The following is a 23,676-nucleotide window of genomic DNA, read 5'->3' as shown; positions in this document are numbered from 1 at the left end:
TTTTTTTGGCAAAATTGTAAATAATTACTTCATGACAGAAAAAAATAACGTTAATAAACTTCTGTTGTTCATATTTGCGATGGAAGAACTATTTAATATATAAGCTTCAATTGAATCAAGATCACATTATTGTCTTCCTGTACAATTATGATTTCTTATATAAAACTGTATATTGGATTGTATATAGGAGTCTTTCTTCTGCTTTATTTTAGCCTAACAGTCCAATCCACACTTTGAAAAAGTTGTGTCTCTTTGCGGGGTCAAGCAAAAGGTCAAAAGGGAAAGAAATGCCATTTCCTTCTTTACATTTTGGCATGCTTCAATAAATCCACTGTGTTTAATTTTTTTCTGTCAATATATGGGTAGCCCCATCCTGGGCCAATCACTATACCAGATGCACTGATTTTTTTCTGTCAAATAATTAAGTTACAAACCAGAAAACTACAAAAGCTACTGTGAGGATTCTGTGGGTTTTTCCCAAAAGATGGCGGCCAAGGGACATAACAGCACATAAGCTCTTATTGAGTCCAACCAGTAGAACTAAAAAAGGCTTAAAATTCTTCTAAAGTTTTATTGTGTGTAAAGTGAAGCTGCAAATACAATGTCTCTTTTGATCATATTAGAAGCTTCCTCCATTTTAACAGCAAAATAAAATTTTCATAAATGCAGTTCAAATTTCTTTAAAAATTTTAATTACATAAATTTTGGAAAGTGTGGATTCAACTATTGATCATAAAGGTTTAAGTTAAATACAAATTTATCATAACTCATTTTAACAGCAAAATAAAATTTTCAAAAATGCAGTTCATATTGCTTTAAAAATTTTAATTCTTAAGTACATGTACTTTATTGAGTAATTTACTGATAAATGGACAGACAAACACCATACCAGCACATAAGCTCTTTTTGAGTCCAACCAGTAGAACTAAAAAAGACTTAAAATTCTTCTAAAGTTCTATTGTGTGTAAAGTGAAGCTGCAAATACAATGTCTCTTTTGATCATATTAGAAGCTTCCTCCATTTTGCGATACAACACGGGGTCACCGATTATTCGAGCTGCATTCCTTACATCTCTCAGTGTTTCGTGAAGTCTTTGAATACATCGGACAATAATTCCCTCCTGTACATCAGTCAATCCAGTGATTTCAGCAAAGGGCTGCAAGGTAATGATTTAAAACATGAAAGTGAGATACAGTGCAACTTTCTTATTCTTTTGACAACTACAATAAACAGACTCATTGTTCTAAGAAATAAAGCACTAATGGAAAATATAAATTATATCAAAACAAGTCATTCATATTTTGTTCTCTTGAGGTTTGAGATGACTGTTTTATTGCATTTCAAGTATGTTTTTCTAATGAAGAGAGGATTGTACCAGGAATAAAATATGAAAAAATATCAATCAATTATCAGTTTATTGAGTCAGACATTCTTTAATCCTACTGTTCTATATAAGATTTATCCTTTACATAATATTATATCCCTTACCAGTCCTCGCGCCCATTCAAACACCACCTCCATCAACCCAAACTTAAACTCGTCCTCATAATCCCCCACCAGGTTCATCCCACATTGTCTCTGGAGCCCACTGATTTTCTGGGCTATGGATATTATGGATTCTTTACCCTTCAAAGAAAATAAAAATGTTTGTTCACATCAAATGAATAAACTTAAATATAACTAGAGCCGAGCTCATTGCAAAGCAACGAATAGGTCTTCCGTTGGAGCTATGGATAAGAAGACGTAACCTTGAGTCCAGGTCAAAAGCCACATTCTAAAGTTGTACAAGTGAAAATTTAAACCTTGTAAGAGAAGCAACTTGCAATGTTTAGCTAGGAAAAAAAACTGTAAAGGAATATATGTGACCTTGAACTTTCCAAGTGACCTTGAACTCTCCAAATGACCTTGATCTAAGCAATGACTAACTCTCCTTATAAAAATATTTTCCATGTGTTACCGTCTGGAAAGTTTTAAACATTTTATTTAGATATTCTTTCTGTCCATGCATCCAACCAAAAATATCTTATCCTTGGTGACTTTGAACTTGAGTCAAGGTCACATCCCACCCTGCATTATATCAGCAATGTTTCACTAGTAGAAAAGTGGTAGTGAATTTACAGTTTCACTGTCACTAACCTTGACTCGTCCAAATGACTGGATATGTTCAGCCATGTGTTTTTTTTCTGACCATAATCGAGGCAAAACAATTCATTGGGTTCTACACAATGTCGAGACTATAGCTCTACTTGTTTGTACTTATAACAATGGAAGAGAAAACTAGCCATTGCCATTAGTCCAAAACTGTAGAAGGAGTAGCGTTTTAAAGGAATTTCACAGAAATTTCTAATTTTAGTAATCATGATAACACCGTTCATCGAAATCAAAAAACGATGCACTTAATTATATATCACAGTGTAGTCTACTTGTGTGCCGAGTTATATTGAAATCAAACTAGAATTGTAGGAGGAGTAGCATTTTTAAGGAATTATACAGAAATGTTTATTTTTAGTAACCATGGCAACACCGTTCATCGAAATCAAAAACAGATGCATGATATTTTGTATCTTAGTGAAGGCTACTTATGTGCCAAGTAATATTGAATTCAGACGAAAACTGTTGAAGGAGTAGCATTTTAAAGCATTCAAAAACTGATGCACTATATTATGTATCTTAGAGAAGTGTACTTGTGTGCCAGCTTATATTGAAATTAGACCAAAACGGTAGGAAGAGTAGCATTTTGAAAAATTGTTTACAAACAGACGGACAGCTAGACAGACGAACGGACGGCGGACACTTTCCTATCACATAAGCTCTTCCGAGGAAAAAATGAGTTAAACACTTATTTAAAGGGAGTGAGGTCAAGGTCAAAAGAAAGTTCAATGTCAAAAGAAAAGTCAAGATCAAAAATGGTGATATGCAGTTGAATAGTTCTCATCAGTATGCATCAACATGCGAAATTTGATATTAAACACCATTTTGAATGGTATGCGCAAGTTTTGAGATTATCTCCCTTGTTGCACTCTAAGGTTGAGGAGGGGAGTTTCGTTGCCGCGTAAACAGACAGGTGGGACGGATATTTATATATTGGATACATTGCATCATCGATATACGGTAGTTTATCGTCACTTCATGATTGCCAGGATGCACTCTACAACTCGAGAATAACCAAATTAAATAAAGACATCATTTTCAAAGCATTAAATCGTAGCAAAAAAGAAAATATCAATGGATGTGACACTTTTCAGACAAGGGAAGAGATATGAACCTCTCATAAATATGGTACACATGTATCAGATCATTGCACGTCGGCAATCTAAAATGACATATATTAATTCTCTTCCTTTAATATTATAACTTAAAAAAAACCCTAATTTCTTAGAAAATGTTTGTACAATCAAGAAAATTGGTTACTTTTCATAAAGACTACGACGTTTCTTTCATTTTCAAGTACCGTATAATAGCGAGCGCAGCGAGCTCAATAGAATAACGTGTAAAAAAAGAAGTTCGGATTTGTACACACGTCAAGCAAATTTTGTTGTGCAACATTCCCAGAACTCCTTTACTACCCAATGTCCTTTGCGCGAATAAATATATAAATAATAACACAAGTAACAGCTTTTTAAAAAGCTTGCCTGATTAATGTATTCAATATCTATAGAATCTATAAGCATGATAAGCTATAAACATTTACATTGGAGGGGGGGGGGTTAAATTATTTCACTAGAGTAAATTATGGATATGTTGCACAAAACATCATGTATTCATTTTAAGTTGTAAGATACTAATCAGAGCAATGGAAAAAGAACACGCCGTGAGGTCGGGCAATAAAAGGCTTTCAATTTGTAGAAATATTTCAAAAACTTTTTGCACAATAAATATACAGTTATTACTAGCTTACTCTAAAGTACTCTATCGTACTAGCATACTCTGTTTAGTAGGACCGGTTTTTTCAATGGGTGGCTCTGTACAACTCTCCGGTCTGTCTTTTTTTGTTGGAGAGCTACAGATCTGCAGCTATACTGAATATGAAGTTTGATTAAAATATCTTGGTTTGAGCTTTGAACTTAGCTATAAAGGCAAAGTTTGAGAAGGAGATATGGCAGGATGGAAGACGTCCGACATGACAAACACTATATTCCAAGCCATATTCATGGCGGGGCATAGAAATGTTGTGCATGATTATTGGTTTACATAAAAAATAGGTTGTGACTTTCTTTCGGAATTCAACACCAGCCTTAACCTACATGTATATACGCATGTACAAAAACAAATCAACCAACTTACATTCTCGGCTCAGATGGAAGACATTGTATTCATTTTAAACAAGTTAAAAGGGGGGGGGGGGGGGGTACTTATAGTGATGAGAGGAAATTTAACCACGTGTCGGTCCATGAAGCATGAAAGATTATTTTTGGAATGTTTGTATACAACTGCGTGGCTTTCTTTGAACTAAATTAGAATTTATTGAAATATTTAAATAATTCTTTCAGGGACGCCGTGTTATATTTGGTAGTCTGTGTAATAACTGTTCGGATATACATGTAGTATCTTTTGAAGGTACAACACCTTTCTTTTAATATTACCAAAGGATTTGCTGATCCTTTTTTTCCGTATAGTCGAAATGCATGGGAGAAGGAAAAAACCGTATGTGGATTGTTCAAATACAAATTAATGCGATTGTGTTTTTCATCTAAATAGACAAGTTTTTTTTTTCTTCTCGTTTTCCTTTTTTGTTTAAAAGCTTGTTCATACGCGTTACCAATGTGAAAAGAGAAAACAAGACGTCCTCAAGCAATTTATTTCTAATGATGAAAACACCAAATGACGATGAAGATAATTAAGGTGAAACTAATTACTGACACCCTAGTTTCTACATATTTGATGTCACCAACATTAACAATGACTGACTGGAAGGACGTTTGGGAAAGAATTTAAATTGATATTTTATTGTCGAGATACTGGTTAATGTTATAGAGCATTAACGAATTTTAAATTTTTTAATATTTAAATTTTTATATATTTTGGCCGTTATTCTATGCAAAAGTGCATACATGTATATTTATACTTACATTGGCTGTACATGTACAAGCATGTTAAATCGTGCAATGTTGAGATAGTCTGTTTATTCAACGAAAAAGTATATTATTTTGTACAATAACACTTTAAGTTTAGTAGCAAATAACTGCATACTCAAAAGTGCTTTATTCAATGTTGGATGTTTTCCCGTGAATTAGAAACGTCACCTCCACTTACAACTACCATGCATGCGTGTATGTAAGTTTAAGATTCATAAAACAATATCCACCTCGATAAAAACAGGAAAAAAAATATTGCAAACCCAGTTAGTGTTTATTCGGCTATCAAAATACATAAGACTTGTAATGAATAAATGAACAAGCGATTACGATTGATTTAAACAAGCTAAAATTAAATGATATTAAAGAAACGACATGATTTCAAACCCAATTTTCCATTTGTAACTATCGGAGTACACAATGGATTTTCATTCTCTGCAACCACGTGCTTGTAAACGAGGACCGGGCAACACAACTTTAGACACAAAGCGACAGAGCTGGATATAAATTGTTTGCTATATTACAAATACGTGAATAATAGTATATTATAAAGTATTTTCTATGTTCAATGTTTATTTAATCTTTATAAAAATGATACCCCGGTAAATGGAGAAACAAAAGAGTGATGGTAACAATAAAACGTACATTTACAATATTGCCTATCACTATCCATCACTAATTATAATTATTTGCCGAAGCCCCTTCTCAATTAAAATTGACATAAAATATATTAACACAGAATAGAGAAATATATTTTTTTTATTTTGCACGAACAGGCCAAAGAAAGCGAACACAATTCAAAATGACTTTATGCACCAGTGTTTGGAATTACGATTAAATATAAAAGATGGGTGAAATAATCTTATTGAATCGCGATGTAATTAGAAACACCGTTTTCTATTAATTGATAGGTCTTTGTACACAATGGTCTAGTACAATCACAAACACTGTAGCTTTGTTTATGTCTACAGGTGGCTGGTACACTGGTGACCTCGATCGGCAGCGTCGGATTCGCGGCTTGGGTTACATAACATCTAGATGAACATGGGGATCGTAAAATGTATACAATTAACTAATGATCGTGAATTATTCGATGTATAAAGTTTAAGATTAATTATATAGTTTGTTACGATGATAAACGTAGAAAGATAGATTTCATATATTCCGCTTCACTATAAAACTAAATAAATAAAGAAAAACAGAGAAACTAGTTGTAATAAATAATTTAATAGTTAACTAAAAACACGTTTAAAACCTTATTTTGAAGAAAATCAACATAAAATACCGTAGGGTATATTATTTACAGCAAGTTATACACAAGAAGAGGTCAGATTTAATTGCAGAATAAAAATGTTACGTGTTTACCTGACCTGCTTTCGACTGCGTATTATGCAATGACCCCGGTATATTCGAACAAATAAACATTCTCATCAGATCAAAAAGGTGTTAAAGAACAATTTTGCTCGTAAGATCCAGATCGAAATATTTACCGTTTTTGAGTTATAAAGCAAAAACTTCCAAGCTCCATAGATCCCTAATTTTAGGGGCCAGCCCCTTTTTTATAGTATCAAATGAAAGCTCTTGCAATTATGCACAACTTTTCTTCTATATGTCTTAACAAAATATTTTTAGTTTTCAAGGTATAAAGGAAAATATGTCAATCTTTTTGCTGCTTTCCGCGTTCTAACTTTTGACCCTTCTCTAGCGCCATTTTAAATGCAAAAATCAAAAAACAAAAATCGATGTGCACAACTTCAATGCTTTCTCTTTTCAAATTTAAAGGGTTTTGTGCTCCAGTTATTACCTTTTCTGAGCCTTTGTCTGGAATACAGAGGTATGAAAAATTCAATCAAAGGGGAATAACTCTTAAATAGAAGGTAATTTCCCAATTGTGTAACAATATTCGAAAAGGGTTTGAGGAAGTCTAAAAGCTCTGAAAATTTGAACAAAATCCGTTCAGAAATGAGGATGATATGAAGCTTCAAAGTTGGCGTCTAGGAAAAAAAAAAAAGAATAATAAGAATAATCTTAATCATCAGAATCAGTAGAAGGTCTTCCGTTGGAAACGGAAGACCTTAATTATAAGAATGTTCTCAAGGGTGCATGGGTACTGGATAAAGGATTATTTACATCTTGTGTCACTTTTGCCCTGATTACACTTGCAAACAATTGTGCCCCAAATAAAATTCTCCTGGTATGAAAGAGACCAAAATTATCCTGAATGTAGTACATGTAATTTATTTTGGTGAGTATAACCACCATCCAGGCATTAAGTACAAGTTAGTCATGAAGAGCAATTAATTCCTTACAAATTTTCCTCAGTCTAGCTTTAATATTCTGAATCTCATCATTTTGCAGTTAAGAGTTAGGAAGCACAGGCCCCAAAAAATATTTATGGGTGGATGATGGGTGGACACTCTTAATACACCTATTGCATTAAGCTCTTTTGGCACCTGAACAGTACAGAGCTAAAAAGCAAGTTTTCAATTGGTAATTCTCGAATGAAATATATGTACATGCATGCAGGAATGTTTCAATTATTCCATGTAGTATTGGTTTATAGGACCTGGTAAAAAAAAAAGGGGTACACAATTTTTACAAGGATAGTGCACTTTCACTTTTAATGTACAGACATAAACACACGCACACTACCCAGACAAATCTCTCACCTACTGCACAGAGACTCATCTCCTGGATAGGGTCAATGTTTGATTACTTGCAGATAATGACCCAAGCTATAAAATAAAAGTTTGATTTCCCGCAAAAATCTACCCTACTCATTTCATACCTTGAGAGACAATTTTGGTGAGTAAGCAAAATTTTAATGGTTAATGACTATCTTGTATTTACCAAACATTCAAAGAACAAAGTAATTCATTGTTCATTTGGGATGTAAATTCATGGGTATCCATGGATGATTAATGGAATTCCCAAATATGAACAATGATGACTGTACAGTATACCTTGACAAGTTCAGGACACAGTTTTGGCTCACTGCAGTTCTTCTGTTCGAACACCACACAAGAGAGGAGGGCTGCAATTTCTGTGGGATGTAAATCTGTCAAGACGTTCTCAAACACTAACTCTGTTATCATGATCTCATGATTGCTTATTTCGCAAGCAACTCTGCCTTTCAATTGCACGGCACCATTTTCATCAATGTAGTTCAAATGTTTCAAAACCTAAAATACACACAAAACATTAAATAACTCTTAATTTCACAATACATGTATTATTCACTTTTTAAATCAAAAGTTGTCTCCATGATGTTTTCCACTAATAAACAGAAGTGGCATATATATAAATATATATACTGTAGAACTACTTTTTTCCACATGGTATTAATTTAGGCTAAGTTCGTGGTCACAAATTTTCCAAGGAAATTTGTCCCAGTGTACTTTTAAAAAGTACACTAAAGGCATAAAGTGCAATTTAAGAAATCTGCTAACCTTTTTTTGAATTCATGGACTGAACAGAAATTATGATTCCCTGGAATAATGACCCCCATGGAAAACAGTATGTTCTAAATACATGTATATTTGTTTTAACGAGGACTTATTCAGTTCACGTTGTGAGGACACAATGCAATGAAAATATGAATTTCAGGAGGAGTCTTTGGGCTTATGGTATATGTACTGTATAAAAATGGAAATATTTGCACGGAGGAAATTATTTTGTGAATTTCATGATTAACCAAACTGGTCTCGTCATTTTATTAATTGAGCTTTGTCAAAATGGCCTTGGGTCAAGGTTATCCTTGATACATCCTCATGGCATAAACATTCTATGCACCAAATATAAGTTTAAAATAATTCTCCATTACAAAGTTAAAGCCTGGCAAATTTTTTAAATAACTTTTTTGACAGTGACCTTGAACTTGCCAAAATGACCCTGAGTCAAGATCACAACACAATCTCAGTTCATAAAAATCTTTATAGTACACATGTATAAGCTTACAGTGATTCTCCATTGAAAAATTACACTTTTGTGTGACCTTTTTGTCAAAACAGGTCAAGATCAAGACAACTTCTCAGGATATTACAATATCTTTGTTTCTAATAATCCTCATTAAATCATAGCCCATACAATTAAACTGCACAGAAAGAGAGAGAAGGTAAAGAACTGTAAACGATAGTATAGTAGGCCTTCCAACTAATTTTTCAAGTTGCACATATGGTAAAAAACATTGTATAGATAGATTTATAGGTACATGAAATTATCAAAAAAGATAATAACTTATTCATACTTTTAATTACATCATTTAAAAGTTTAATCATTTATAACTGACTTTTCCGATGTTGTGTTTAAGGACAGGTAACTCAGGTGTAAAAAATGACCAACTTAGTGCCGATTTATGAGTTATCGTTTATAGGAATGACATATAGGCTGTTTCAGCATTGGTATTGTTATATACACAAAAGGGTTCCTTACATTGTTTTGTACACAAAAAGTTTTGACCAAGAGAAAGAGAATGCCTTCACTCTACCTGAAATAACAGGGTCAAATGAATGGGGAACAGACTATATTCAATAGTTTTAACTCTCTTTGATGATTATTATGAAGAAGAAAATTTAATGTCATGTTTTTTGGGTTCGCGCTTTTTCGCTTCCTGTGTAAATATATATATTTTTACAAGTAAATGCAACAATTGATCATCTTATTTGTGTTACTAAGCACGAAGGGGAACGACCGAGTATAAAAATTTAAATAGGTTATAACTGAGAAGGAGGGTAGATTTCACTTTTTATTTTAATTAAAAATTTTAATCATATGCAGTAAAGCGGTGTCCGCAACGATACAGTAAATAAGTTTAACATTGGTGCTAAATTTTAAAACCACTGGATTCTACTGAGAGCAAAGAAACACTTGGGAAATGCTAAAAACTGCCTTGCGTGTAAACAGTTAGATACCCCGAGCCTGCTCTAAACAAGTTTCAGCAGTGAGTTATCGTTCATAACACCGACCCCTAGCGGCAGTTGAAAGGCCTAAGTATAGTTCTCCCACCTACCTCCAAGTCAATTTTCAAAAGTTAACATATATGATGAATTTTTAATATTTCTTATAGATAATTATATGAATTTTAATAAAACATTACTTATTTGGGAAAACAAAGAGAGATAACTTTAAAATTTTGGTAAAACTTGTTTTTTCACTACAGAAATCAACGGAAAATATTTTTAAAACATCTCCCCCCCCCCCCTCCAAGTCACAAAAATTCCTTTTTACAGGTAATATGGAATGTTATTTCATAAATGCATACCAAAGCTTTTTGTGTGACACGTGGGGGAGAACATATGTTTATTGACAAAAAACGATGAAAATGCTTATTTTCCACCAATTTCAAAGCGATTTACAACTGAAACATTATATTTTATTGATATATTTATGTTTTATTCATTTGTCTAAAACACAAGAAAAGATATAAGGAACATTTAATCATATCAAAGACTATTTCAAAATATGGTGATGCTTGAAACTGCGATTTCAATGGAAAATATCGTCTACCCCCTTTTTTCAAGAGCTGAAATTATGGATAATTTACTGTTTAGCGCTGGTATTAAGACAATTCATCAATTACCACTGAACTGTTCTTTGTATTAAATAGAGACTTTATGGCCAAATTGCTAATTATATTGAATTAAATGGTTCCAAAATGTAGGCGGGAATGGAGAGTTAGCGTGCATATTTTTTACGCTCTCTCTCTGTCCAATATACCCCACACTTCGACGGGGGGTATTACCGCCACACTTTGACTGGGGGTATAAAAATATGCATGATCTACAAATTAACACTCAAGGCAGTTGATAATTGATTATTTACTAACGGTATACTTTAAATTAGCATTTAAATATCATGGTATACTATTGAACTTTTTTTTCATTTGCTCGATCACTATAAGTCCACATGTGTTCACCGGTCATTCACAATCCACTCATTGTCGATATGATCACACCTCAGTACGTGCTGCAAGTCATTCTTAAACAACTTCTTAAATTATCAATCAATTATTGAATGCCGTTTGATTAATTGTATGCTATTTTTTTTTCCTTTATGCAGGTAATATTCATCAGCTATAGCATTTGATTAAACATACAGTTGAACTTCCAAATCTCACCATTATTTCAAGTACAATGGGTATATGGATATGATAAAGTGATTTAGAAGTCAAAAATCTTGACTGTATCTTGTTACTATAAGAAACAAAAATGTATATTAAACAACATGCATATGTCAGCTAGCATCACAAACCTTTTTTCTTCAGAAAATAAAGAGTTCACAACAAAAGGCAACAAAGCTTTGAACCTAGTCTAGTGATGTAGTCACTAAAATAATTATCGAGTGATTTGTTAATCATTTTTTTCTGACCCAATTATAGAATAAGCACAATGCAAGTAAACCACTGAGGCATTCCCAATAAATCTTCACAGCAATGGTTAAGGCACTATTTAAAGAACTGAAGTAAGGCCAAAAAAAATTAATCAATAGTTTCTCAGGCCAAAAAAATCAGAATTCAATGCGGCAGGCAGGCTTTTTTTTTCCAAGCAGGTTGAACACCTTTTTTAAGCCATTTGTTCGATAAAATCATATCTACCAATTCTTAATTCTTGTTCTCTGACATTGGTTGTAATATGTATTCAACTTTAAATAATGTTACTTCAAACATTTATTTAAAAGTTAATTAATAGAATACTGAAAATTTAGAAAAAATGTATTGTTTTTCTAATAAAAACGTCTATCTTAGCATTTACGATAACTCTATTTTCTTTTTCAACTTGGAAAAATAGAAAATTCAGTTATTTCCCTTTTCAATATATCAATAAAATTGATCAATGCGGCCGTTTTTGAACTGATGCGGCGGTGCCTGAGAAACTATTGATTAATTTTTTTTGGTCCTAAATGGATACTGGGTCCTGTTTAGAATATATTTACCTGAACTCTCTGTTGGTATTCTGGTAAGAGTGCCAGACTCTCATCAGACAGCAGAAACTTCAGTCTTTTGTATTCATCCTTCAATCTAGTGTTTCTACCATGTTCTTCAAACTAGAATAAGAAGGCATCATGTATGCATATAATAATGAAAATATAAGACCCAGATAATCTATGCTAGATACAGGATCCCATATCCTTTTTTCATTCATAAAATTTAATACAAACATGATAAAGTATGACGAGTTAAATTTAGATAACAGTAAGTTTGTTAATCAAACATACATGTTCAGTAAAGTGAGGGCAGTTTATACACTGGTAGCTTTTAAAGCTGTCCTCTATGAGATGTAAAGCTCGGAACTGTTCCACAAGCTCAATGTCACGAAGGTGAAGGTCCTTGACTGGGTCCAGCCCGGGGAGACCGTGAATGTTGGATTCAATCATGCGTAGCAATTCTTGTGAGGCTGCTGTGACCGATTTTCCTGGTGGGTCATCCCTGTGGAAAAACATTTAATTTAACTTAAATCACAATAAATAAATCAGACTTTAAGAAAACTATTTAATTCACCTATATATATATAAACTTTTTAAATTCTTTATTTATTATTATTTCCACACTTCCTACAAAAAATTTCCATTCTTTTTTTAAATATTGCTTCTTCCATGGCATCTATAATGTTTAGAATGGAATTCCTTGTTTTATTCTATTGGAAAAAAAACCTATAACAAAACACCTCTACATAAAGTACTGTAAGTAACAACTTTTAATTTAACAAAAGAGAATTCATCTCTTACTTAAATCTGGGCATCTGCCTTTTCTTTATGTCATCAATGATTTTATTGGCCTCCACTCTGATGCTTTTGACCGTCACCTTACTGATGTCTTTGGCCTTGACCTGAACCATTTCATGTCCGACTGGTGCCTCGGGCAGATACAGATCAGTGTCTATAACCGGGGACACCTTATCATTCTCTGTCTTTTCTTCAGTTTTTGATTTTACAGGATTATTTTTATCACATAAAAGAAGACATGTAAACACTCTCTCATTAGCTGCCATTGTAGAGTTGAGAACTATTCCTAACTGGTTGCTATGGAAACTGTTGCTTATGACAACAATCCTCCCTGCAGTCAAAGCTTTAATGGCTGCTGGGTGGGATAAAACAACTTCCTGTAAAATAAAAACAGACGGTTCATGTACAATATCTGTTTCTTCTTTCCCTAACATCTGCATATTTCTTGTGCATACATACTTTCAATATTTTGATTGAATATTGACCCTTTCTTTCAAAATCTATAATAACTGGAATGATTTACTTAGTTATGTCTAACTTATAAAAATCTAAAGCTATACCTGCAATTTCTTCTTAAGGCACATATAATCCCTACAAGTCTCATAGTATTTTTCGAGATCTACGGAACACAGGTAGCACTCTATGGGGCGGATCTGAGATATTCGGGTGTGGAGCTGGTCTATGGTGACCTTGTGTTTACTGATGTCCTTCTGTTGGTGGAACTCTGAGAAGCTCCGCTTTATCATGTCCTCCACCCTCAGCTGTTCCACTCTCAGTAAGTTAAGTATCATAGAGTAAGTCAAGCGGAACTGCGATTCCAACTTAGTTGGTTTTCCCTACAAAATAATATACATATGTAGAAACTTAAAACTACTGCATTTATCTAATTGTAATTCTATTTTCTCTGTTCAAATACACTGTATTTCATATAACTGAAATGTATCTCTGGTTTGTATTGACCACTGGCTAAAAAGTCATGTTCTATATCATAAAGACTTCACACAAGTGGTACACTTTCTCTGTCAGGGACATTAATCTTGCTAAAATGACACTGGGTCAAAGTCAGTCATAAGCAATATATGTGATGAATTCAAACTTCTAATGTTCTCCATCACAAGATATGGTTAGTACAGTAATTAAACATTCTAATTTGTAAAATGATCGAATAATATTGACACACCTATAATTCAAGATTTTTTTCAGGATTAAATTCAGTATTGAGTTCTCCATTAGAGCAGAAGACCAAATACCAATTTTATACTCCCCCCCCCCCCCCCCCCCCCACACAGTGACATTGAACTTGCCGAAATAATTTTAAACAAGGTCATGTCACATCTCAGGTCCTTAACAATCCTTGTTCAAAGTATGTGCTTCAAAATTTTCCCAATTACAAAGTTATATGGACCAAAAAATAATTGCAAGGACAACAAAAAAGAGAGCTGGACAGACAAACAGATGGACAAGATGGTTCTTATATACATGTACATGTATATACATGAGAACCTTATTTGCTCTAGGTATAATGATAGGGAGAGAAATTACATACCAGCATCATTTTATGAAGATCGGACATCTCCGGTATGTCCCCTTTACACAGAATAATGACAGTCCCCGTGGTATCTAGACCTCTCCTCCCTGCCCTACCAGCCATCTGGATGTACTCCCCAGGTAGAAGGTCACGGAAATTTGTACCATCATGCTTCCTGATGCTGTCAAACACCACTGTTCTGGCCGGCATGTTCACCCCCATGGCAAAAGTCTCAGTTGCAAAGAGAACCTAGCGAAGAATTACCGGTATGCCAAAGTTGAAGTAACTCTCTGTTATGAATCAAGTTTTGACAATTGTACCTTATAGTTTATATTATATGCAGTTATACTCAAGGAATAACGAGATGAATGGCAACAAAATAACTCAGGAGCTTACTTTTACTAAAGCTTTCTGAAAAAGCATCTCCACAACCTCCTTTAGAATAGGTAGAATTCCACTATGATGCTTACCAATTCCATTCTTCAATAGAATCTCCATTTCTAACACCTAAAACAAAAAATCATAATCTTGTAATCTGATTGTATTGATGAGCATTTTGACATAAGCAAAACAATTCGTCATTTTTTTTCTCAAAAGTTTCTAAATTATTTATATTCATGCAATTACAGTAAAACATGCTTATAAAGAACACACTTTCAATGAATTGATGCTTATAGCGAAGTAATTTTTATTCCCAATATCGTTAAAATATATTGTGATATAATAAATTACATAAATAGGGAAGCAAAATTGCCTGTTCCTTTGTTTGTCCTTCGTGTGTTTGACTGCAAATCACAATCAATTTATTATACCTGAGGCAGTTTCTGGTCTGGAGGTTTAAGCTTCTTTATGGCACTGTGGAAAAAGGTGTGGATCTCACTTTTTTCCTTGGCTGTTGTCAGGTCTTTGTTCTGCAGATTTTGGGTGTTTTCGTCAATCTTTTTCTTGGAGAAGGTGAAAGCCACGGCTGGCAGCTGTTCTTTCTTACTGAGCATGTCTATCACAGAGATCCATACATTCTTATCCTGAAATATAAATATGGCTAACCTTTGGTATCCTGAACACTCATGTCCATTACCATGGATAAGTCAAAGTGATTTGGAAGACCCAAAGCCTTTACTCTTTAAGTAATTAACCCTAAATATCTGAAATCCTTGGCTATCTCAATTTTTTTTTCCCAATGCCACTGAGTTAGAAATAACAAGGATTGCATGACTGTATTAAAAGTATTCAGGCCAAGTTTGATGTTCATTATTATACATTAGTGAAAATATAGCATGGACAAGAACTCTACACTTCAAAGCCAGTGACCTTGATAATATCTACACAACAGTGGTTACTGCACAAAAAACAAAGGATTTCTAAATGGTTTATCTCAAAATGATTTTTTTTGGTCTCTTTCAGCAGAATTTTTTACATGTATCAATGGGTATCAACTTACTTGTTGTGGTTTACCTCCCCTTGTCCCTTTAGGTCCAAATCCTTGAGAAGCTTTACTTTTTTCTTTCTTTGCATCTAGAGCTTTGTGATACCTTTTTCAATGAGAAACAAATTTAATTGACAAAGAAATGGTTTCCTCTAGATTCTTTATTATCAAAATTCTTTTTCACTTTAACAAATGTAGTACCTCCTTCATATCTTGCTTTATTTTTGTTAAACATAAGTCATTTGATTATTTTGCATATTTCAAGGCTCCCTTGTGGTTGTTAAGATATGAAGAACAGCAAATTAAGTTAAGATGGTTGCCACAGCTTTTGATCATTAAGTATATGTTCCTCAGAAAGATGTATACATGTAGAAAGTCATCAAACTTGAGGATTTTTTAGCCTGCAGTTTCAAAAAAAAAATTACCAGGAATACATATTCCAGAGGAAATTTGCATTTGCATGTAGATTACATGGTTTACATGCAAGTACTTGGAAAACTTAGAACTAAAGAGAATGACATGAATAAGGCAGATATGTGTAACTGATTACTTTTTACCTGTTCTACCATATAAGACCTTTCATTGAAGGAATTGAACAGTGATGCCCCATCAACAACACCCATTCTAGAAGGCAGATAAAAACTCATTTACCCATTTGTTAAGAAAGTTTTCTTCTCATCCACAATCTTAAAGAGTTCATTGCTGGTCTTTCCACTGGTCCCAGTGTACAAATAATGTTCTAGAGGCACTGGTCTTTTCAAGGTGCTTATTACATAAATCTTCTTCTTCTTTGTCCTTCTACAGAAAACAAGATGGAAACATTTTGAGTTCTCTAATCAAACTTGGAAAGAAAATGTGTTGTTTTTTTTCAAACCATAGGAATAACTGCTGTTTTACTTTGTACAAAAGTTTGAATATAGTATGATGCAAACTGTGTGTAACTTTACATGTATGTATTGGTAGCTATTTTCATTTTTCTTCAGTTTTTTTTTTATTAATTTCAGGATCAAATTCTAGCTTACTTATTCTACTATACGGCCTGAGTCCAATACATGAATTTGAGAACTGAGATTTACTGTTGGTTAACTTATACATGTAACTTACCCAATCCAATCAGCAAATTCCAGAGTATTAGGTACAGTTGCACTCAGAAGTATAATGTTGACATGTTGTGGTAACATAATCAGCACTTCTTCCCACACCACTCCTCTCTGTGAGAAAGATAAATTACATAAAGCAAAATAGGATTAACTGAAATACATTGGGCAATTGAAACCCCATAAATTTATTAATATGTAAATTTAATGCAGTATAGGAGATTAATTCTACAATGTGTAATTAAAAAATATATGAAGAACATGTCTTGTACACAATTTGAAATGCTAATACTAACCTCAGCATCATTTATGTAATGAACTTCATCAAATATCACCCATTCTAGATCCCTGATTACATCTGATCCATTGTAAAGCATAGACCTGGGAAAAAAAGATATTCACTAAACACATTTCATTTATTTCAGTCTCTTTTATTCCTGGGAGCATGTACCCTCAATAGAGGTTGTTATATTAAGGCAAGCAAATATATGTATCAATTAGAGAACAGTGTTAAAATTAAAATGAATAGGGACATGAAAAGGAAGTGTATAGAATCAAAAACATATGACAGATTAATAATGTCTTTGTAGCTTAGGATACAATTTTGTTAGAATACCTTGAAAGTTCAAAGTCATACCATGCACACACCTCAAGGTCAGAAAATTTGAACACAGTTAAATAGATATTTTCAATTTGTTTCATTGAAAATGTCACTTTTGAAACAAAGAAAAATGCAAAATGGGGAAAAGTGGGTCAAGGTCATTGGAAGATCGAGGTCAGAGAATGATATGTCAATGTGAGTTGGTAGTCCAAACCTCTTTTTCATAATGTATTTTAATTTTACTATCTCAAATCATACAAAGGCTACCTTAGAATTTCTGTTGTCATGATGAGACAAGATGCTGTCTGGTTAATCTGTACATCTCCTGTAATTAGTCCCACCTCCTCAAATGTGTGCTTAAATTCCCTGTATTTCTGATTTGACAAAGCCTTGATTGGGGATGTGTACACAGTTCTAGAAAAAAAAATCTCAAGATGAAAAAATAATCACATGTTCATATGATATTAATAAAATACACAAATCCTTCTCCAATTTAGTTCCACAATTTTTTGAGTTTATATCTGAAACTGTTATCAAAGAAACATCTCTGTATAACAATAGAATTTTTTTCTTTAAAATGCAGGGAAAGGAACCCATGACAATCAAAAACACTTAACTGTCACAAAAGAGTGTAATTTGTGGTTATATGGCTTACTTGGTCATGTGTTTCAGTGAGAGAGCTATGGCATACTCAGCCACCACCGTTTTACCAGCAGACGTGTGGGCGGCCACAAACACACTCTCGTGATTCTCCAGATGTAGAATGGCCTGCTTCTGGAACACATCCAACTCAAAAGGCCACTATACATATGGGGGAAAAAAGATTTCCTTTGATTATGACAATAAAATTTTATAATACAAAATAAGCAAAATGTTAACTTTGCATAATTGTATTTATTTGATACTAATTGATGATTAAGGTTAATAATCTTTAAAACTAGTAAAATAAATATAGATAATGGAGATTCATAGAACTTGAGAACAGGGGCAACAAGATTTCATCCGCTGAACATTGTTTCTCATATAATAATCCATAACACTGGTTGAGAAAATACCCTAAAATTGACTCTCAAATGAATAGACTTGTACCACTGGTCACCTTACGATGTAGCAAGCTTTACATAAAGAGGTCATTTAGTTCCTCATACATTCTTAAAAACACATTAACTGAAATACAAGGCCTTTTAACTGATTAAAATCTCCTTGAATCTTTCTTGGGCAGGGATAATAGATATAATAACTTTATCTGTCAGACCTTATAAGCCATGTCAGGTATTCTTTGGTAGAAATCCTCCACTGGATGATCAGTATCAACCTTGATGGCCCATTCTTCTTTTTTCTCATAGCTGGGTCTGTAAGCCTTCTCACTTTCTTTTTCATGATCAATCTACAATTTATAATGATACTTAAACATACATGTATAAGTTTCAAACAAGTTTACTAAAATTAAGATAAATCCAAAGGAAAAGGGATGTTTTTATCATCCTCATCTCCGAAGGTAATTTTCAAGGACTAAATAAATGAATCATATTTCACAATACCTTCACAAGATTTTCCAGACTGTCACTCTTTTCAAGCTTTAAGTCAGCTCGGATTTGACCTTGACCTTCATCTTCCTTTCGGATTTCTTCTTCGTCCTCCTCATCACCCAGATCAAACTCATCAAGATCCCCCGCAGACATAATGTCCGCCAGATTTATAAAAGTCGACTCCTTCTGTTGGGGTTTAGGGTCAAGGTCATCAAAGGTCATTCCCTCCTTCAAACCTGGTGCTATTGATAATAACTCTGTGAAAAGTGAAAAATGTTTTTTAATACAGTATCTATAGGCAAATTTCCAGACAAGTCACTTTTTTTTTATTATAATTTTGTACTTATTGGGGATTGTGAACTTTCTGTGCAAAGAATTTTCTTGAATCACTGTACCCAATTTTTTTTTTCTCCTATGCCTTCCATTAATAATATAATTATTAATTTGATTAAGAGGCCCGTGGTTCTTCATGGTCACATGAGTATTATGGAAAATACTCGTCCTCTATAAATAATCCACCTGTCTGACACATCCAAGTTCACTGTATTGCGGAGTGATTTTTACCAGGTAATCCTTTTCAAGTGGCCTTTGATCAAGACGGTGACAGACACTTTCATTATCAAAATTTTTTATAATGAGTAAATTCAATAGGCATCTAACAGTTTTAATTTTTTGTGCAATTTATTACTTATCAAACAATTAATATTTAAAACAAATTGAAAGGAACAGACAAGGTGATTCCTGCATGCAGGGTTGTCTCTAAGAATTGAAATAGGGAACCTTAAAAAAGTAGAAGGAAGTCCTTGGTTCCTCTCCTAACTAAGGGTTCAGGGTAAATATCAGAATAGGACAACCCTGTGAAGGTCAACAGATTACGTGTCCAAAACTTTGCTTCACAATTTTATAATCAATATCAAGAGCATTCAAGTTTCATTTACCTTTCTCAAGATCCAAAAATCCCTCTTTGTCTTTGGATAAAATGGAATCAATTTCTTCCATTCCACCTGTGAATGTGTTCAAAAATTTTGGTGCAAAAATTTTGTAATATGATGAAATCTGGAACAGTTGCATTAATATGTACAAGAAAATAAACATAATCATCTGAGTGATTTCTAGTAAATAAATTTACCGGGCAGGAAGGGGAAGTTGGCACTGCTCCCTCTGACATCTTGACTGGCAGGGCCCGGGGGTCTCCTCAAAGATAGGGAGGTCCTACCCTCTGAGGTGCTCTCCAAGTATTCCTAAAAGTAGGGCCAAATTGTCATTTTATATCTCATTTTGGTGCAAAATTCTGACCACAAGTTTCTCTTTTTTCTAATATAAAAAAAAATTCAACAGACAAAATTTCCAAAGAGGTTATACAGACACAACACAAATTAACAAGCCCCCACATTTTCTACAACTTTTAAATTTTGATTTCTATCTTAACTACATGTATATGTACATGTGTTATATTATATTTTGTGTATCCCATACCTCCTTGTAGCCTAGTAGTTCCCCTGTGGTGGGGTTCCTGTCCACGTGTATGGTGGTCTGTACCCCCGACACTTCAGCATGATAGAGATTCTCAGGACACGGCTCTCTGGACCAAAACCTTTAACAATATATACAATTATTGACTTGTGTAGAGGTCAATACAGTCATATAGCTGTTTATTTGCTAAAGAAAGATAATCTCAGCTGTAGGGTGCGATTTTTCTCTGAGACAATCTATAGGATAATGAATGATTGTATTAATCAAATGAGATTTGTAATTGTTTCATGAAATAAACTTAACGACACTTGCATCATACACTGTAAATGAACACAAAATCTATAAAGTACCTTTCCCAGTTCCCACTGATAATTTTCTAACATATTCTCAATTTAAAATCAGGGTATCATAAGATGTTCTTTAATAGAAATATAATCAGCATTCATTTCCAGGAGTTTTGACCAGATAAAAAATTATTAAAATTCTTGCACTTTTTGAAGATAAATTAACGTAAAAATGAATTTAACATTCCTAGAAATTTGATTTAGAGGAGGTGCACATTATAAATATAATAAGACATCATAAACATGATAAAACCACATTAACGCCTTTTAGTTTATTGGAATTTATTAATTATTCAGGGAATAACAAATTTAAGATTTAAACTACATTGCATTTGTTCTTAATTGTTTTCAAATGATTTTCTATGAAAATAACAACATGAAATTGGGATACTCATAATACTGCTGCAAATGTCGAACATTATGACACATAATTAGCTTCAAGATAAACTGAACTATCAATGGCAAGTGAGGGGAAATAAAATAAGATTTCCTACAGGAGGGGATTTCAACCAATCTTAGTTTAGAAAAATCTCCCACAATGTAATGACAAAACAATTAATATTGATGTTAATGAAACATCACACACTTAATATTTTGAAACTTTCATATATCACAATAATTAGCCCACATATAAATTATAAAATCATCATCAATTTTTATTTATTTCTAAGATGACATTTAATTGACATTATCTTGTAAGGAAATATCAAAAGCATATGAATACATGCATGTACTTGTCTTTAAACTATAGTCAAATAATGTCATTGAAAATCCTGGGTTGGTTATACTTCTCTTCTCTGAAGCATTATCAACCACACGTTTTCAATGATGGTAAAACAAATACTTCACAGCACAGTTAAGCCAGGTTTCAAAAACGGGGCGGACCCTAATTTTTACAGGAAAACTTAACTATGACATCATACAAAATATACGTCATGCAAAAATTCTTTAAAATACCACAAAATGAGGTGATTTGCTAATTTAACCTGCAGCACTTTTCAGAAACTACAATGTGTGTTGAAAATATTTATAAACTTAGTATTTTATTTGCATGCCTTGCACTAGTGGAATTTATAGGTAACATCAATACTGCAAGTAAATGTGTTAAAATCATGTGACTGCCGCATCACGTGACAAGTCTAAATTTAAAATCTAGTCATCCTCAATATGTAGTTATTAACCATAATCATAATTATCCGATATAAATAATGTACTAAAAATAATCGCCATCCTGATTATGAATACATTTTTAATTACAAAATATTGTCGATATTTCCACTGCGCACCTTAACTGTACTGCATTATGATGGTAAATCAATATTTTACTTTTGTGCCTTGATAATATCATGGACTGGTACTTTCTCTACACAAGTTAAGTACTCCTCTAACTCTTCATCCCAGGAAGGTACAATTGGTGGTAATCCAGCAGGAAGCTATACAAAGTCAAATAAGTATGTCAAACGTAAACTAAGGTTGAACACATTTTGATTCATTATGCCTGGTGGCCATAAAACTTAAATGAGCTCGCTTTTGATCCAAAGGATTTAATAGTGGAAAAGTGAGACCGAGATCAAAAGTGAGCTCATTTAAGTTTTATGCCCCCCAGGCCTGATGGTCTGCTTTAACTAATAATTACTGTACATTCACTTGCTCTGGTTATATGGAACTTTAAGACTATATCCTGGTCTATTGCCCATTTAGCAAAGGATACTCTGATCTTTCATAAAAAAAAATGGATGGGCAGATATATATTATTACATTTTACATTAATGTGTAGATTAATGCACTACTACCTTTTTTACATTTTAGATGATATATTACAAGGTAAAAATGACATCAAAGATGTAGTCCAATTAATCTGCATGGAAATTAAAAACAATTCAATATTCAAATTACTTACTGTTTTTCTGGGCAGATCACCATCAGAGTTTCTTTTTAGGACTGGTATAAATTTTCCTTGACAACCGACTTCAGCCAGATCAAAATCCACTCCCAATCCTTCTATATCCATGGTGCTGCCTTACCAGACTAGCTAGGGCATGTTGTATGGAACAGCTGCTTACCTCTTCATCAAAAGTTGATATTACCACTGTGACCGTGACTCTACCTGTACAGTTAATGAAGAATCATGGAAATTATACACAATCATTATGTTAGATATCCAATAATTTCTAATTTGTCAGAAATATTGTTAACAGTTTTTTACAAAAGAACTTGTATATGTAACGATACAATATGCAGTAAAAGCAGGCTGAAGGAGTTGACTGAAATTTTTAACTTAATGTTATATGACCGATTAGCTAGGGGGTGTCAACACTGTGGCTCAAACCTAAAACCCTCAAATTTAAAATCCAATGCTCTACCGACTGTCAGAGCTAAGTGGTTAGCCCACTAGCTAGTGCTAATAGGAGTGTCACTATTTGCAACACACAGCCACTTTTAACTCAGTTATAAAAGTGCAACAGACTAGACTGGAATTCAAACCTGGGCCCCCTGAGTGAATCTCCGGTCATGTGCTCAACAGACTGAGCTATCTGGTCCAGATTTGAATCCAGATCTGGTCTGCTGCATTCTTCTCCTCTCCAAATTCATTTGGTGCCATGCCCTGGAACTGACAGGTGAGAGGTCTGCCAGGGATGAGTCTGGGTTGGAGGTCTTTGAGAGGCCAAGGACCTTTAAGGAGGGAGGAATGTGGAGGTCAGCTGGGTTCGATCACCGGTGGCCAGATAGCTCAGTTAGTAGAGCACCTGAGGGAGTTTCAGGGGGCCTTGGTTTGAGTACCCGTCTGGTCTGCCGCATTTTTTCTCTCCCATTACAGTTATAGGTAGAATGCAAAACGGCATTTGAGAGATAAATAGCTGCATGCGCTCGTAAACAGTTTCAC

At 33.6% G+C, this 23,676-nt stretch overlaps 1 protein-coding gene across 1 annotated transcript; it reads right to left on the bottom strand.

Moving 5' to 3' along the window:
- Positions 1 to 953: 953 nt before the first annotated feature.
- LOC134266005 (superkiller complex protein 2-like) lies at positions 954 to 22,893 on the bottom strand. The gene is made up of 23 exons (XM_062748219.1): positions 22,693 to 22,893; positions 22,119 to 22,225; positions 20,452 to 20,569; positions 20,105 to 20,216; positions 19,914 to 19,979; positions 18,988 to 19,232; positions 18,702 to 18,833; positions 18,102 to 18,247; positions 17,714 to 17,860; positions 17,142 to 17,226; positions 16,853 to 16,959; positions 16,400 to 16,546; positions 15,764 to 15,854; positions 15,135 to 15,347; positions 14,719 to 14,829; positions 14,341 to 14,571; positions 13,355 to 13,630; positions 12,798 to 13,171; positions 12,288 to 12,498; positions 12,006 to 12,116; positions 8,039 to 8,257; positions 1,489 to 1,626; positions 954 to 1,156 (listed from the first exon to the last, which is right to left on the bottom strand). Exons 1-23 carry the CDS (start codon positions 22,801 to 22,803, stop codon positions 956 to 958), a joined length of 3,699 nt encoding a protein of 1,232 aa, XP_062604203.1. The 5' UTR covers positions 22,804 to 22,893; the 3' UTR covers positions 954 to 955.
- Between the last annotated feature and the right edge of the window lie 783 nt (positions 22,894 to 23,676).

The sequence above is a fragment of the Saccostrea cucullata genome, unplaced genomic scaffold (assembly GCF_032062105.1).
Source record: "Saccostrea cucullata isolate Sc308-1 unplaced genomic scaffold, CSIRO_AGI_Scuc_v1 ctg23874, whole genome shotgun sequence".
Lineage (NCBI taxonomy): Eukaryota > Metazoa > Mollusca > Bivalvia > Ostreida > Ostreidae > Saccostrea > Saccostrea cuccullata.
Note: the sequence above shows the minus strand (reverse complement) of the source record. Positions and strands in the feature narration are given on the sequence as shown.

Coding starts and splice junctions, on each gene's coding strand:
- LOC134266005 (XM_062748219.1), bottom strand. CDS start 22,803: ATGGATATAGAAGGATTGGGAGTGGATTTTGATCTGGCTGAAGTCGGT. Junction 19,233..19,913: donor ATTTTTGGATCTTGAGAAAG/GTAAATGAAACT, acceptor CACTTTTCACAG/AGTTATTATCAATAGCACCA. Junction 15,348..15,763: donor GGGGAGGTAAACCACAACAA/GTAAGTTGATAC, acceptor TTTATATTTCAG/GATAAGAATGTATGGATCTC.